General features: G+C 35.2%; 3 protein-coding genes across 3 annotated transcripts in view; 1 reads left to right on the top strand and 2 right to left on the bottom strand.

Annotated features, from left to right (window-relative positions):
- Positions 1-38: 38 nt before the first annotated feature.
- LOC149896992 (uncharacterized) lies at positions 39-4503 on the bottom strand. Its single transcript, XM_090116721.1, has 3 exons — positions 3991-4503; positions 2319-2434; positions 39-1543 (listed from the first exon to the last, which is right to left on the bottom strand). Exons 2-3 carry the CDS (start codon positions 2430-2432, stop codon positions 1310-1312), a joined length of 348 nt encoding a protein of 115 aa, XP_089972847.1. The 5' UTR covers positions 2433-2434; positions 3991-4503; the 3' UTR covers positions 39-1309.
- A 2122-nt stretch (positions 4504-6625) lies between these two features.
- On the top strand, positions 6626-7742 carry Dim1 (thioredoxin-like protein Dim1). The gene is made up of 3 exons (XM_090116777.1): positions 6626-6802; positions 7050-7186; positions 7399-7742. Exons 1-3 carry the CDS (start codon positions 6725-6727, stop codon positions 7610-7612), a joined length of 429 nt encoding a protein of 142 aa, XP_089972903.1. The 5' UTR covers positions 6626-6724; the 3' UTR covers positions 7613-7742.
- A 753-nt stretch (positions 7743-8495) lies between these two features.
- Tmem131 (Transmembrane protein 131) overlaps positions 8496-18263 on the bottom strand; it is a 36018-nt gene continuing 26250 nt past the window's right edge. Inside the window, exons 19-22 of the mRNA XM_090116829.1 lie at positions 17493-17753; positions 13784-13892; positions 12282-13590; positions 8496-9904 (exon numbers count right to left, since the gene is read on the bottom strand). Coding sequence (XP_089972955.1) covers positions 9693-9904; positions 12282-13590; positions 13784-13892; positions 17493-17753 — 1891 coding nt within the window. The 3' untranslated portion in view covers positions 8496-9692. The remainder of the gene's footprint in view (positions 9905-12281; positions 13591-13783; positions 13893-17492; positions 17754-18263) is intronic.

Below are 18263 nucleotides of genomic sequence, written 5' to 3'. Positions count from 1 at the left end.
ACTGTACATACAATTTTAATATATACCTAAAAACAAAATTGATAGATAATAAATAAGTGCTAAAATATCTAATAAAATTTTTATCATACAATTTCACAAAATTCATTTTAAGCCAAATAAGCGAATTTCGTTGCACAATGACTAAGCGTTTCATTTTAGCTTTTACATGTCTAAAACACAACGAATACCTACTGCCGTATAGAAAATAGAAATAATAAAATTAATCCTCATATCTCCACATTCTCGTCTCGGAGGCCAAAACCCACTTCGGGGTTTCAGCGCCACAGGAGTAAGTATCTAAGTATGTAGTAAGTAATCCTCATATCTAAACTCTATATTAATAAACAAAATAAGAGTTGTTTATACTTTGCAAATAATACATTTTAGAAATTTTCAAATATTAATAATTCCATTATTCCTAATTGCTGAACGAAAATTCGTACTACAAAACAGCCTTCACTTCCTAGTTTGATGCCCGTAATTTGTATACGAAATACAATAGTCAATAATACCACAGATAATACTCAACAAAATATACCTACTAATTATTATTACATAGTTTAATAGGAATCGAACCAAAACCTAGTTACACTACACATCTATACTAAAGGAAAAGTAAATTTAGAATCATATGAATTTTATATCGCTCTTATATTTAAATCGAACGCAGTCTGCGAGCGGATATTGGTACCAGTAAATAAAATTACAGCGGTAGCACCTGGTGCATTGACGCATGTATCCTTTATATCGTATATATATACGATCCGATTTTAGATTTAGTACTATATTCCAATACAGGACATACCACGTAAATTTAAAGTTATGTTAACATTTTATTGATAGAATAGTTGCAATTGTAATTTACTTGTACATATTTGTAGTTACGAAGCACACTATACATAATATACATAGTATTATATTATCTGTGACTATACAAAAACTCATAAATGGGTTTATAAAAAAATGATACACTTAGTATATTCCCAATTAGTATTTAATTGAAAATTAATAATAAATTATAATTACAAAAATACTCTAGCTTACATTTCTACATAAAACAGTGTTCATAATTATTAGTAACTAAGTACGTACAAAATTCATTAAAGTAAAAATAATTTTCTGCAAAGAAAATAATAACTAATTAAGCTGGACGAATACAATCTTGCGTAAAATGCAACTTAGTATACGTAAAATACAACATAACTTCCTTTTATTCTCGAAATCCTCTTGGTGATAATAACCAAAGATTAGCAGGAACTCAATGTCCTACCATTTACAAAATCAAGGAACGTGATCCGCAAATCGTAATCTAAGTGGGGTTAGGATGTGATTCAGAGCTTGGTTCCGTATGCTCCTCCTCAGGTTCGCGGATGACGTCACGGCGTCTGCGATTCCTCCGGTTGCGAAATTCGGCGAACTGTCGGCCGAGCGAGTCGTCGAACATGTCCAGTCTGCGGCGGCGATCCTCCACGCTAGCGGATACGTTGGAAGCACTTGCTGCGCTCGTCACTTTCTCTTCCGTGTCTTTCTCTTCGTCCACTTCCTGGAACGAGAAATAAAATTTTCAGATACAGAAATCGAAAGAATAATTTATATTTTAGGCTGTACTATTAACTATTATCTTTAGGCTGTACCTACTATTAACTATTCTGTGCTTTGGTTAGATTTAAGTTTCCAAGTAGGTACATATTCCAAAAAAAACATACTATTTTTATGACACACATGTAAATTTCTGCAATTAAATGTGTATTTCTACATTAAAAAAGTCATTAAGCTTTATATTAGGGAATAGCTTGCATAAGCTTGCGCTTTAGGATTTCATTCGTAACATTCCTACGTGAGCCGAGGTAGAGAAATTGCCAAATTGCGGCAATATTTCGCCCAGATTTGCACAAATTATTCCGCTAATTTACCTAAATGGCTAATTACCCTAATACCTATTTTTTACCATAAATCCATTAAATGCCTCATATTTCAACTATCAGCTTTAGTCTTAAGATTTAAAAAATGAAAATTAGCTCTACTATACTTACACGATGTTAAATATTTTATACAAATTTAGGGAAATTAAATAAGGCAATCAAATAAAACTAAGAATATAAAAAGGATTTAACTAGGTATGATATTTGATACTTATGATTTTCAAAAGAAAATTACAAATAGTTTAGTAGTAAGTAAGTAACTATAATAACTAATACGACTTTCTTTTATAAAAATGTAAAGCAGCTGTTTGAAAATGCCAAAAAGGAGAGATAGAGACTTTTAACTTTTTATTTATTCTATATTTTTTAAACTACACATCTAAATTAGTTAGGTACCTTAATTTCTGCAAAGGTGACAGGCATAGTGTGATGCCGCAAGCGCGGCTCGTTGCGGCGCCGGCGCCGGCCGCGGGTCAGCGCGGATGCCGCCGCGGGGTACACTGCGTCCATACCTATTTGTTTACATAGATAATGGCTTAAATATAATCTGTATTCTGATAATATGAATCATTATCTACGCATAACAAATTTCGGCGTAATCGATCCATATGTTCATGTGATAGAGCAGCAATCTATATTTAAATGTCTGATACATATAAAATTTTTTGAATGTATTTATGAACCAACTTGCTTATTGACTACTGTACGGTAAATATTAGCCTATGTCCTATCCTAAACTTAATACTATCATTGTATCATTGTTCCAAATTTCATCAAAATCAGTTCATTGGTTTAAGCGTAACATGCGCGACACAAAGCGTGACACAAAGAGATACATATTTTCAAATTAATAATAGGTAAGTACTAATATTAGTAGGAATTAAACACTGAATGAAAATAAATAATGTAGTAAGTCTAAAACAACCCCTCTAGCTCTATCAGTCACGGATCACCGTTATTTAAATACTGATAGAGCGGTCACTTTTAATTTTATTTCACATATTATTATGTATAATACAAATTTCTTTTATATTTTAATGGATATTGGATATTCAAAACAATAGAATAAAAGAAAATTTCTAATGATGATTAGAAACAGAACGAAAGAGAAAAAACTAACTAAATCGTAATAGGTATTTAGAGTTATATTTATTGAATAAAAGAAAATTAGGTTCTAAACAATTATTAAAAGAAATACTTATTTTTAACGATACGACTAATAAATTCTGAAAAGCGGATGTTATGTTGTGAAGATAGCTAACGAGCTGCGGAGCTATTAGCTATCGTGTTTTATAATTTTTCCAATGTAGTTTTATAATGCTTCCTCTTTCAGTATATTATTTAGATGTTTACAGAGGCAATTTTAAAGAAACGTACCCATCTAATAATAATAAAACAGATGTTATGAATATTTATAAAATTGCGATGATTTTTCATGTTGTGTTGTGTTTCACTTGTTGTGAAAATTATAAAAAAAGCGCTCAAAAGAGCGCTCGAGATAATTTTCACAACAAGTTTAAAAAACCACACATTTAAATATGGTATAAAATAAGTGAACTAAATAACAGATGGTAATGACAGAGGCATTCATACGTCAGCCAACACTTGCTCTCCTATAAGGTCAGTAAAAGTAATAAGTAAAAGTATATTGATAAAAATTCGGCGTCCTTGGTACAATGGTTTGCGCATGAGCACTACAACCGAGAGTTTCAAGGTTCAATCCCGATGTATCATAATCAACAGGGTGAAGACTGATTGGCAAGTGAAATAGATAAAATTTGAACTGAAGAATACTTTAATTTTTAAATTGCTGACTCTCCAAATCAAGCCAGAAATAAAGCAAAAATTAATTTATCTAAATATGTACAAATATTAATGAAAATCCAATCCTTATTGTATGTTTGTAACTAACACACAATAAATCACACGAAATTGAATACTTGAATAGGTTTACTGAACATTACATAGAGCATAGAGCATTAAATAAGCATAAATAATCAATTAAACTGTTACCAGGTAGCTACAATATGTTTCAATTAATGTACACACTACAGTATAATTTACTCACCGCTGTAGCAAATGCTCACTCCACTATTAAATGGCACTGCACTTAATCACTTCCACACACGCGAAGCAAATATGATCAATACGCCTAATACAAGTAAATGTTAAATAGTACGCGACGCCGAACGAAATTATAAATATCGCACGTTCACTCGAGTCTCCACGCGAGTGCACTATCGTGTCGGCCGGCCCGATCCATTTATGCAAATCATGCAAACTGTGAAATTAACCGCGCTTTTTTCCCGAGAAATCGACATGTTTTGGTGTGTGACCGCGTAATATGGCACACTGCCAGCGCCTCACGGCCGCGTTTCATAAACAAAACGAGCACTTCGATAAACAAAATACAGGGAAAATTGTTTATAAATATGCAAATAGAACTTATGTAAGGAGTTACATTTATTTGCCTTTCTTCATCTCAATCGATAGCCTTGTTAAAAGAGTTTGTTTAGTTAAAACGTCTTTGATTACATACGCTACTGTGTATGTACCGGCGCTGTATTACATTGTGACGCGGCTTTCAGCTCGCTTCAATGTTGCGGCAGTGCGTTACTTTCCTTGGAGCTAATAGCGTAATGTTTCATTGGATTTCCAGACAGATAATAATCTGAAGCCCTAGTTCAATAACCTGAGCTGATAATGTCATTTTAATCGAAGGTTACGTGATTGGAAGCTAGGAGCGGGTTTCGTTACCGTTGAATAATTTAAATTTTAAATAAACAGCTTAAGCGTGATCAATTTACAGTTGAATTACAGTTTAGTGAGATAAATCCAGATTACGAATCTGAATTTCTATTGACACTATTCTGCCCAGTGTATAATCAGGAGTAATAAAAGCTGATATTATCCTGAAATCAGAAGTTCCAACCACTGACAGCCAATACTACTGTACTTTGAAATAGAGTCTAAAATATTATTTAGACGTGACATGCACGTATGTTACGTACATGGTGCCGTATTTCCTTTAACTATAACGTACCTAATAATATTATTATAATCTAAACAGTAAATACCAACACATAATATAATTATGATAATATAAGGTAAGAGGATGCAGTGACAGCACTCAAATGGATTCTGCAAGTGCTCTTGCTTTTATATTGTCGTATAATAAAGTCGATTCTGAACGAAAAGAGAAAATCCTAATTTACGAATGAGAAGTGAGAACACATCTGATTTGCTATGTGTAAAATAATATTTAATAAGCCAGCTAAAACTACTTATTTGCCTGGTGGATCTTTAAAAAACCAAACCTAGGAATATGTATTTTAAATCTATACCAATATTACAATTGAAAAGCCTGCTTTTAATATAGAAAGTAGTCAATTTTTATTAAATGCATAATATAGATTACACTGAACCAAAATAGTAATTTTACAATTTTTGTCCGTCTGTTTGCTTCGATTAATCTTATAGGAACGGCTGGACCGATTTTGACGGGACTCTGACTGACAGATAGCTGTTGTTATAAGGAATAAGTTCAAAAAATTTATAAGTCATCATCCATAAAATACATCTATTTTATTAACTATTAATTACATCTATTTTCTCTATAAAATATAATGTTTTAACGAGTATGATCGGTCGATCCTTGGTGGAGAAATAATAACTACTATAAATCAAATCGTAATACACACGTAAGAAGTGAAACTTCTTTATGACCTTATTAGTAACGAAAAAATGTTACATAAATTTTTTTCCAACCCCGATAAAGAAGTTTCACTTCAATAATAATAAGCTAAATTTATGATCTATCTGATTCCTGCTTAAATTTATAGCTTTCAAAGAAAAACCCGCAAAGTTCCCGTTTCCGTGGGATTTCCGGAATAAAACCTATCCTATGTGTTAATCCAAGTTACCCTCTATACTATATGTATGCTAAATTCCATTGTAATCGGTTCAGTAGTATTTGCGTGAAAGAGTAACAAACATACACATACAATATGATACACATCCTCACAAACTTTCGCATTTATAATATTAGTAGGATATGGTAGGAAGTAGGATAGGATATCTGTCAATAATAATAAATGATATCTGTTTAAACACAAAATATTATAATTGCAGTGTTTGTTTGTTTGTTTAAACGCGGCGCTCTTATTACAGGAACTATGTACTTAGGACCAATTTCAAAAAATACCTTTTTTACCGTAATAGGGTACATGATCGCTGACGTAGTTCGGGTTAATTATAATTAATAAACAGTTATGTATTATTTTTTATTTATTTATGTATTAAATAATTTAATAAAATAAAGTGTTCTAAGTTAATTTTATTTCTTTTCATCTGATATGGAACTACAGGCATATTATAAAAAATGCCCCTATGACAAGGGTAGGGTACTAAGTGCTAGTCGCTCTAAACTAGTAACAAAAGCCAAAAGATTATTTTGAAATTTATGTCTGTCTCTCTGTATTCCGGCTTTCACGCAAAAAATTACTAGACGGATTTTGACGAAACTTTTTTTGATACTAGTTGTACATGTAGTCTTGTATAGTAAAGGATAAAGTATTATTCCACAATAATCTTATTTTTATTCCGGTTGTAAATATATTTTTGTTCCGTCGCGTGGCTGTAAAATAACAGTCGTAATATTTAAACAAATGTCAATTGTCAATGTCAAACTGTTTCAGCCTGTGAATTGTGAATTGTGATGTGATTTGTTTTGCCACTTGTGTAGGTTCTAACGAAAATATTTGCACATTTTTGTTACAGAAGTACAATAAAAATATATCAAGATGAGTTACATGTTAGGGCATCTTCACAATGGTTGGCAGGTGGATCAAGCCATATTATCAGAAGAGGATCGCGTTGTAGTAAGTGCACATTGTAAACTTTCTAGATTGATACCAGAACAAACACTGGATCAAACATTATTTAGGAAAATATAGAATACTTGATTTACTATGCTATTTACTTAAATGTGTATCTATTAATTGGGTTTAAGAAAGCTAATTGATACATAAAATAGGTACATCTATAAAATAATTTTGAACTGTTTATAACAGAGATATCGCCAAGTATTTAGGTATATTTACTCATATTTTGAATGTGAATTTTCAGGTAATAAGATTTGGTCATGACTGGGACCCTACCTGCATGAAAATGGATGAAGTATTATATAGTATTGCTGAAAAAGTAAAGAACTTTGCTGTCATTTATCTAGTGGACATTACAGAAGTTCCAGATTTCAATAAAATGTAAGTAATTTCACCTTTAAATTAAAAAACGTGTTTTGAATAATTGAGGATGTTCAGTTTATTAGATCTTTTTGAGCTAAATCGTAAGTATTTAAAGTTTCATACTCATTTACCAATATTTCCGCTAAACAGCAACTTGATAGCATAATATCTATGAGAGATTCAATGAATTGTAAACAAGATTATCTTTTTAATATTTTATAAACTTTCAGGTATGAATTGTACGATCCTTGCACAGTTATGTTCTTCTTCCGAAACAAACACATCATGATTGACTTGGGCACCGGTAACAATAACAAAATCAATTGGCCACTAGAAGATAAACAAGAAATGATTGATATTATTGAGACAGTGTACAGAGGAGCTCGGAAAGGCAGAGGTCTTGTGGTATCACCTAAGGATTACTCTACAAAATATAGATATTGAAGCAACCATCTCGGCTATATTGGAATTTTTCTTCGAATTCTGTTTGGACAGATAAAGCATTTGGGGAAATGTGATGTGACATTTTAGATGTAATTGTACAAATATAATAATTATTAAAATATAAGTTTTAAAGACCAACTGTTGTTTTATTTTTTCCTTTTCATAAACATATTATTAAAATCTGGTGAAAACTTTTAAAGCGAATATACCATAAAATATTTAGTTCGAGTAAATTCTCACATATTTCACTATCCCATACACATATCTTCTATCTATGATATAAAAATGAATCGCAAAATGTGTTGGTAAGCGCGTAACTCGAGAACGGCTGAACCGATTTCGATAATTCTTTTTTTATTATATTCCTTGAAGTACAAGGATGGTTTTTATGTAGAGAAAACGTAAATATGTACCACGGGCGAAGCCGGGGCGGACCGCTAGTTATTAAATATAACTGTTTTATACCTACCTATTACCTATGCCTGGCAACTCCAGTAGTATTCAAGTATTATTATTTTTGTATTGTTTAATACAAAAATAATAATACTTGGAATATGAATAGTGTAAAAATGGTTTCTAATGAAACTGAAATAAGATTTGGTAGAAAAATCTGATTGTACTATAAAAAAAATACGTATAGATTATTATTATATTATTCGCTATTATATTATTACTAATATGTATAGTTCCCGTTCCCGTGGGATTTACGGAAAAAAATGGTTTGATTGTAATCGGTTCAGTAATATTTGCGTGAAAGGATAACAAACATTCATATGCATACATTAATTCTCACAAAATTTCGCATTAAGTAGGATAGGATTTTATTATTGGCACAAATGCATTAGAATATCAATTCAAGATAAATAAAACAACAAAATGCTTTTAAAAACACATTTATTCAGTCTTCAAGAGACAAAAATGGGAGTTTACTCATATTGTAAAGGAGTCAGGACTAGTAGCAAATGCTTTGCCTTGTACATACAACCTTGTAAATCTTCATTTTATATTAGAGGGTAGTTTGATCACTTCACACACACACAAAATATAGAAATGTGAGTGATGCAAATTAATACCTTGAATACAGACACATAGGGTTACTTTTTGCATGTTTTATACAATACTATACATGGGTAGTTTTATAAGCCCTGCATTTTATTATCTTTGAAATATATCTTACTACATTCTCCGTGGCTAGAATGTCCTTTTTTCATAACTGCAGCAACTTTAAAGTGTTAGTTTGAAAGAAGTATTTCTGAACTTAAATTTATACAAAAAAGCAACTCCTTATCAGTAGGTATAGCAGAAAATAAAACTACAAGTGTAGTTCTATTTGGAATCGATGTACAGTCAGCAGCAGCAAACTAATACAATAAACAAGATTTTGTTCAGCAAATATCTTGAGAAAGTCACGTGCGGAGTTAATAGTCTTGATACTTTGTTCAAATGTACTTTTGATCATAATGAATCGGATACACGGCGATGTGAAATTGTGACTAGACACCGCCGAATACCGTGACCACGAACTCCGCACTGTTTACAACATTAAATAAAGTATTAAAAACGTTTCATTGCGCTATCGTACCGTCAACATAAAAGTAGTACGATACAAAATGCATAATACTTGACTTGTAGTTTATAAATGATGAAAACTTTATTACAAACCGTCATTTTTTATACATAAATGTACATTATGTTCAAAGAAATTGTATCAAATTCCAAGTATCATGCAAATTGAACAGTAGACATAACTTTGTTATGTTTTTTGTAAGGGACAGTAATAGCGCATTCAGAGTCCATTTTAGTAGCGAAGTCCAGTTGATAGTTTCATTAATTTTTATGCGGTTATAATAGTTGTACTATTTAAACGTAGGTCCAAAGGCATAAATACATTTTTTTAAACAAATTGAGCTTTTTAATCATTTTCAAAGCAATTTTTTTTTATTTATATCAAACGTGTAGAAAGTACTTAATAATTGACGTCTTTTCGAATATATTTCAAGCTTTATAACAACCGAATCAATAATTTGTGTATTTTAGTACTTCCACATAAGAAAACGATATTATAACCGCACAAAAACATCTAATTCTTCGGCTCTTCATCATTTCTGTTAGTATTGACTGTCCAATCGTGTGGTGCTGGTGCCCAAATGGAAGCCAGTGAACGGAACGGGTCGTAGGGGCGCGGTTGTGGGGCGAAGCCCGGGGGCGGCCGCACGGGGGCTCCGCCCCAGCCCCACGCGTCGCATGTACCACCCCATACGGAACCGAGTGTGTTGTAGGTGGGTGTTTCGTCTGGGAAAAAAAAAATAATTATACAAGCAAGTATAAATTATTGTTAAGCAAGCGAAATCTACTAAATGTTTATAAAATTGGAAGGTGTTGTATAATTAGAACAACACGTATTATAACATTGTTTACGTGTTTGTAACTGGTTTCATTGATATATTTGTTCGATACTCGATATTTGTTCGAGAACTCGATGTCATAACGAGATTAAGCTAAGCTACCAAAAATATCTTAAAAACGTCGAAGTTTCTTTAAGTAATAATAATATAAAAGCTTTTTGGTCGTATATTTCCGCCAAAAGAAATTCTAAAGGTATAATACCGGAAGAAATGCTTCTTAATAATGTTGTTTATTCCTCTCCTGCAGATATATGTAGTGCCTTTGTTGAACACTTTTCTTCCGTGTATACCAAAAGTAATTGGATTAATTTAGTACAGCATATAGATGAAACTTCTCCTCGAAATAATATTTTGGATAGAATTGTATTGGATAACGCCTCAGTGATAAAATCCTTTAGTAAATTGAATATCAATAAGAGCGCTGGACCCGATGGTATCCCTCCTGTTTTCGTTTCTCGTTGTGCTGATTGCCTTTCAGTGCCATTAAACATAATATATAATAAATCTTTAAATAGCGGTTATTTTCCCTCACAGTGGAGGACATCTAATATAGTTCCTATTCCTAAAAGCGGCGAAGCTAGAGATATTCAAAACTACAGACCCATTTCACTGTTATCTGTGTTTGCAAAATGCTTTGAATCGCTGATATACCCATATTTAACATACCACTTAAAGGCCGAATTAATACCTGAACAACATGGTTTTCGTAGTGGGATGTCTACCTTAACTAATCTGGTCACTTACACTGATGATTTGTGTGATGTTATTGATAGAGGTCAAGAAATAGATGCAATATATATGGATTTTAGTAAGGCATTCGATAAGGTGGATCATTCACTGCTGCTTAAAAAGTTGTCAAGGGTTGGTATTCATGGTCTAATGTTAAAGTGGTTTGCAACTTACTTAGGCAATAGAACGTCAAAAGTTACGGTTAATGGTTATGAATCGCAGCCATTTGTAGCTACTTCGGGTGTTCCCCAGGGCTCGCACTTGGGGCCTATTCTGTTTTTAATTTTTATTAATGATTTGTCCTATGAAATTAATCACTCAAAATTTATACTATTCGCGGATGACCTTAAAATATTCAAAAATATACATAATACAGAGGATGCTAAACTTCTTCAAGACGATCTAAATCGAATCTCAGAATGGACAGTATCTAATAAGCTACCGTTAAATATAAATAAATGCAAATTTATAAAATTTTCCAAAAAGTTACGACCTCAACCATCTTCGTATTCCATAAATAATATCATCCTTGAGGAGATAACCCAAGTGCGAGACTTAGGAGTAACATTTGATAAAAAATTAGGTTTTATTCATCATATTAATAATATAGTAACGAAATCTCTAAAACTTCTTGGGTTTGTATGGAGAAATTGCAAAATGTTCAAAAGTGTGCTACCTATAAAAATTGTATATTGTTCATTAGTAAGATCTCTCTTGGAATATTGCTCACCAGTCTGGAATCCATCTTATCGATGTCACATAAAAAGACTTGAGTCTGTACAGAAAAAGTTTCTTTATCTACTTACTTTTCATCAACAAAAACTTAAATCTTTAAAATCATACGACCTCAGATTAAACTTTTTTAAAATGGAAAGTCTTAAACATCGGAGATGGATGGCAGATCAAATGTTGTTATATAAAATTGTTACAAATTCGTATATTTGTCCTAATCTTCTATCAAAAATTAATATAGCTGTTCCAAGGAGATACTCTAGGAAAACCAATGTATTTTTTGTCAAAAGATATAGAACCAATTTAGGCTTCAACAGCGTCATTGCTAGAGTTTGTCGGGAACATAATAGATTATTTAATAGCACAAAAGTTGACATCAACTTTCTTAGTTTGTTTGCATATAAAAGCGTTTTACATAAAAATTATACTGATGAGAATAATGTTTTCTGATTAGAATTTATACTACGATTAGAAGCTATAATTTGATACAACTCAAAAATGCATGTTGTATTTGCCTGTAATTGGATCTACATCTTGCTATGCATGCTAATTTATGTCACATACTCAAAATATATTATAAATATAAGATGTACATCTGTTGGCAAATCAAATAAATAAATAAATAGATACAAAATGATATTCATTTTCTATAGACTGATTAACAAAAAAAGCTTTAAGGAAATCTTCATAATTTAACTGTGTGTGAGTTTGAAAGTATAGAAAAACCTGGAAACCTTTCTGTAATTTTTTTAAATTATATTTTGCTGCTGATTTTAAATAAGTAAATGATATGATAAACTCACCAAGAAACTCTCTAGTAGACGGTGTGAACGGCGACCTATCCGGAGTGCCAATAGCCGGCCTCCAGCTGAACTCTGTTTCTGGCCGCGGAGGCTCCGGAGCCCCATTGTAATAGAACAGCGAGTTATCCGTGTGGTCGGGCTCCCGGCGCCGAACATCCGATCCTATGGGCGCTAGTGGAGGCCCAGCAACCACTGAACTCCAGGACGCCCCCCATCTCACTGTTCCACGTGATTCACCAACATCCCCTACTTCTTCCACTTCTTTAACAACAGCGGGCGAACGGGGCGGTGTTACAACTCTCTGTCTTCGCTTTTCTTTTCTAATATGCGGGCGTGTGGTATTCTTTCTGACAGTCTCATCGTTTCTGGAACGTTCGCGGCGATTGTTCGGCGAGCGGCGCGTTCTTTCCACTGGTACTTTAGGTGGGGATTGCGCGCGTATCGGACTGATCTTCGGTTCGGCCACTGTCTCTTCGGGGGAATCCCTCGCGTCCAGTTCAGCGTCGGCCGTGTAAGCTTCATCGTTGTCTTGCTCGTCTACTGGAGTCGATTCTTCGGAGGCACTAGATTGCACTTCGACATTTTCTTCTGTTTTCGTCTCCGCAACTATCGGTTCAACGTTTCTTTCTGGGGACGTTCTTTCTGTTTCTGGGTCTTCACTAGAGCGGGAGGAGTCATCGTCTGCTCGGCGTAGGACTTCTGTACGCCAGCGCTCGAAGGCCCGTCGTTCGGCGCGGGGGTCGGTGCGGCGCGCGGGGCGGCGGCGGCGGGAGGTGGCTCGTGGTGCGGGGGGAGGGGGGGCGGTCGTGTCTGCGGCCACCTCCCGCAGGTCGAGCGGCGCGCGGGGGGCGGGCGCGCGGGCCGAGCGGGCGCGCCGCAGCAGCCGCTCCGAGTCGTACACGGCCGTGAACAGCAGCACGGCCAGGGCGAGGAACGCGAGCGTGCCGGCGAAGGGGCGCAGCGGCGCGTCCCACGGGGGGCGCGGGTAGGCGGGCGCGCAGCGGGCCAGCAGGCGCGCCGGCACCGTGCCCAGCAGCGAGTACTCCACGGGCCCCAGGTCGGAGTGCAGGCGCAGGCGGGCGGCGTGGCGCGCGAGCGTGAAGTCGGGCGCGAAGGACAGGTGCAGCGCGTGCGTGTGGTTGGGCGGCAGGTCGAGCGGGCCGCAGGGGTGCAGGCGGAAGCCCCTCCCCCGGCAGCCCCCCCGCGCGATGTCCCACGCGCCGAGCCGCACGCGCACGCGCCCCGTGTTGCGCGCCACCACGCGCCGCCGCACCACGCCCGTGCGCGTGTCCGTCACGCACTCCTCCGCCTTTACAACAATCGATATTATAAAATTGTATTGCATTATCGATAACAGTAACTTCATTACGACACAACTTGATGGAAAATATTCATTACAAAATGCATTGGAATTTATTCAAATTGAATTAATTTATCGTAATATCATATTACATATTTGATAAATATACCAATTAGCAACATCAATGCCAAATGATACAAACCTCAAAATGGAAAATAGACGACGGTCCAGGTCTCCTGCCGCCTATGTCGAAACTCGGGAATGCGCCTACACCGAACAGTTGTACACCCTCCACCACCGTCAAGTTATTTCTGTAAATACAATGAGTATTAATGTCTCATAAAAATATGCAAATGTAGAAATTATAAAATAATAAATAGAATTCGTCAAAAAATAACATATTTTTCGTTATATCCAGCTCGAAGGACCAAACCTGCTATTTTAGACGAACATTCAATTAAAGTTTTATAACTATTGTTCGAGTATCGAACAAACATAATATTATTTTAACGATTAATTACTTATAATCTATAGTTACATTACATATTATAATGGAATTCAGCTATAGCGTAATTTGGGTCATGCTGCCTCAGCGATATTATCGTACGACGGCCGAGTCGGCCGTAAAGCGCAGTTCATTCATAGAAGCGCCCGAGTGCTATTCTATCCGCTCGAATCCACGTAAATCGTATATAATTATTAGCAACAATTAAAGTGTTCCCAGTTGTCACATATGCATTACTAGCGGTCCGCCCCGGCTTCGCCCGTGGTACATATTTCGCAATAAAAAGTGGCCTATGTCCTTTCTCGGGTATCAAAATATCTCTATACCAAATTTCATGCAAATTGGTTCAGTAGTTAAGGCGTGATTGAGTAACAGACAGACAGACAGAGTTACTTTTGCATTTATAATATTAGTATGGATGTGCTATTTATTAAATAGGTTTGAAGTCGGTGCCGAACATTAAGCACTTAGTATTAAGCCCGTGCACCGACATCAAACCTTTTTAATAAATAGCTCATATCACTACATAGTATAAAACAAAGTCGCTTTCTCTGTCCCTATGTCCCTATGTCCCTTTGTCCCTTTGTACGCTTAAATCTTTGAAACTACGCAACGGATTTTGATGCAATTTTTTTTAATAGATAGAGTGATTCAAGAGGAAGGTTTATATGTATAATAACATGCATCAAATAGTGGAGAAATACCATTATTTTTGAGGTTTCTAATGTGATGTCGTAAAAAATTACATTTTTTTCCGCTTACATTGCAAACGCAGGCTGAACCCTACGAGTTTTATCAAAATAATGTACTAAGTACATATTATACACATTGAAAAGGTCTACAGAAAAGTCCGCGATGGTATATGTCTATCTCTTATGGATAACCCACAACAACTTTTTTTTGTCATTTACTTTTTACGACAAATAATGGCTTATTTTCGAAGCGATTTTAACCAATACAGCATTAATCCTTAACCAATTAAATACCTTGAATACATTGTTCATTTAATATAGATCTATATCGCCCGTATGATTTGAGTGAATATTTTCGAAGATATTACAGATTTCAAAATTGCGGGACATAGCGTTTGCGGCGGCACCGGCCGGCCGCCCGGCTATATATTTTATACCCGTGCGAAGCCGGAGCAGGCCGCTATGTTTTTTATATACAACGTACACAGTTTTTCTGTAGTGTATTTAGTATCAGCATTGCACCCGTGCGAAGCCGGGGCGGATCGCTAGTAAATAATATGTAGTAATTAATAATATCAAATCTTTTTTATTTCTTACTTTTCCGTTTTTGAAGTCGGTTGTTAACGCAGTTATTTTTATTAGTGAATATTAAGCTTTCCGTGCGATTAGAGCTTTTTATGAAAATAAAGCTCTCCGTGTGATTAGAGCTTCTTGTGAAAATTAAGCTCTCCGTGCGATTTGAGCCTTTAATGAAAATTAAGCTCTCCATGCGATTAGAAATTTTTGTGAAAATTAAGCTCTCCGTGCGATTAGAGCTTTTTGTGAAAATTAAGCTTTCCGTTCGATTAGAGCTTTTAATTAAAATTAAGCTCTCCGTGTGATTAGAGCTTTTTGTGAAAATTAAGCCTCCGTGCGATTAGAGCTCTTTGTGAAAATTAAGCTCTCTGTGCGATAAGAGCTTTTTGTGAAAATTAAGCTCTCCGTTCGATGAGAGTTTTATGTGAAAATTAAGCTCTCCGTGCGATTAGAGCTTTTTTGTGAGAATTTAGCTTTCCGTGCGAATAAGCTTTTTGTGAAAATTAAGCTCTCCATGCGATGAGAGCTTTTTGTGAAAATTAAGCTCTCCGTGCGATTAGAGCTTTTTTGTGAAAATTGAGCTTTCCGTGCGAATCAAGCTTTTTGTGAAAATTAAGCTTTCCGTGCGATTAGAGCTTTTTGAGAAAATTAAGCTCTCCGTGCGATGAGAGTTTTTTGTGAAAATTAAGCTCTACGTGCGATTAGAGCTTTTTTGTGAAAATTTCTTTCCGTGCGTAGTTTTTTGTGAAAATTAAGCTCTCCATGCGATTAGAGCTTTTTGTGAAAATTAAGCTCTCCGTGCGATTGGAGCTTTTTGTGAAAATTAAGCTTTCCGTGCGATTAGTTTTTAGTGAAAATTAAGCTCTCCGTGCGATGGGAGCTTTTTTGAAAATTAAGGTTTCCCTGCGATTGGTTTTTTTGTGAAAATTAAGCTCTCCGTGCGATGAAAGTTTTTTGTGAAAATTAAGCTCTCCGTGCGATTAGAGCTTTTTTGTGAAAATTGAGCTTTCCGTGCGAATAGAACTTTTTGTGAAAATTAAGCTCTCCATTCGATTAGAGCTTTTTGTGAAAATTAAGCTCTCCGTGCGATTAGAGCTTTTTGTGAAAATTAAGCTCTCCATTCGATTAGAGCTTTTTGTGAAAATTATGCTCTCCGTGCGATAAGAGCTTTTTGTGAAAATTTAGCTTTCCGTGCGATAAGAGCTTTTTGTGGAAATTATGCTCTCCGTGCGATTAGAGCTTTTTGTGAAAATTTAGCTCTCCGTGCGATTAGAGCTTTTTATGAAAATTAAGCTCTCCGTGTGATTAGAGCTTCTTGTGAAAATTAATCTTTCCGTGCGAATAGAGCTTTTTGTGAATATTAAGCTTTCCGTGCGATTAGAGCTTTTTTATGAAAATTAAGCTCTCCATGCGATTAGAGCTTTTTTGTGAAAATTAAGCTTTCCGTGCGAATAGAGCTTTTAGTGAAAATTAAACTCTCCGTGGGATTAGAGCTTTTTGCGAAAATTAAGCTCTCCGTGCGATTAGAGCTTTTTGTGAAAATTAAGCTTTCCGTGCGATTAGAGCTTTTTGTGAAAATTAAGCTCTCCGTGCGATTAGTTTTTAACCGACTTCAAAAAAAGGAGGAGATTATCAATTCGGCCGGTATATTTTTTTTATGTATGTACACCGATTACTCCTTGGTTTCGTTTTTTTTGTTCGATGCGGGATGGTGTCGAATTGGTCCCATAATTTTTTTTTTCGGATAGGCCCAGTAGTTTTTATTTTATGAACATTTTTGTCTGTACTCGATGACTAAATTGAAATGTAGCAAGTAACTTTGATTCACTTCCCGGTAACCGATTGAGCTGAAATTTTGTATACGTATGTAAATTTGATAGCGATATTTCGCAATAAAAAGTGGCCTATGTCCTTTCTCGGGTATCAAAATATCTCTATACCAAATTTCATGCAAATTGGTTCAGTAGTTAAGGCGTGATTGAGTAACAGACAGACAGACAGAGTTACTTTCGCATTTATAATATTAGTATGGATTAGCAGCATTTAGCACGACCTATATACAGTCCACTATTGAAGTAATACGTAAACCGTACAAATATAATACATAAAATATACAATTTAATACCATATCAACCAACCTCAAATACAAGTACGTAGTCAAAGCCGCCGCTTGTTTCGGCGCGAACTCAATCTCTATATCGACTTCAGAGAACGGCTCCAACACGAGCACGGGCAGACCGAGGGTGCTGTTGTCCCTGTCACTCCCGTACTCATCCCGATCGTCCCCTCTCTCTTCCACGGGCCGCACCCCGCCCGCTATGATCTTCCAACCCTTGATTGAAAAGGCATCCGACCAGACGCAGGATTCCGTTTTGCACCATGTCGAATCACCGCCAGCTCTGTAAAATAAAAGTTTATTAGAAATCGAAACAAACAGTGGAAGTGATTTTTTTTCAATTTTCGACGATTTAAAATGTGATTATTAACGTGATTAAAGTTATCTAAGTTAATTTATTGGACGGATAAGTTTTATCCAAACATTGAAAAATCGGCCCTTATTTGAATAAATAATTTTGTACGTAAACGTACAGAGTGCAACATCATCATTTTTTGTATGTTACATAATTTTCATTGTACATACTTTAGTTCACGTAAAAACGTGGCGAGCTGCGTACGTATGCTACTCATAACATTATAGCAGAGCATAGCAATATTAAATACCTATTATTTTTATCTTAGCAGCTTAGTTTTTATTATTAGCACCATCCCCAGGTGTACGAATTACGAACCGTACAAACTTTTTCGAAATTGAGTTTAAAATTTAATCAATAAAATAATAAATCACGTTTAAAATCCGTTAAAAATTATTTTCATTTTAAATGTACTTGTGTTGAATAAAAAAAAACATT

Source organism: Colias eurytheme, chromosome 26 (genome assembly GCF_061535395.1).
Source record: "Colias eurytheme isolate Ceu_HAF_F1 chromosome 26, ilColEury1 Martin Lab GWU primary, whole genome shotgun sequence".
Classification (NCBI taxonomy): domain Eukaryota; kingdom Metazoa; phylum Arthropoda; class Insecta; order Lepidoptera; family Pieridae; genus Colias; species Colias eurytheme.
The sequence above is the reverse complement of the archived record's forward strand: the minus strand, read 5'-3'. Positions and strand labels throughout refer to the sequence as shown.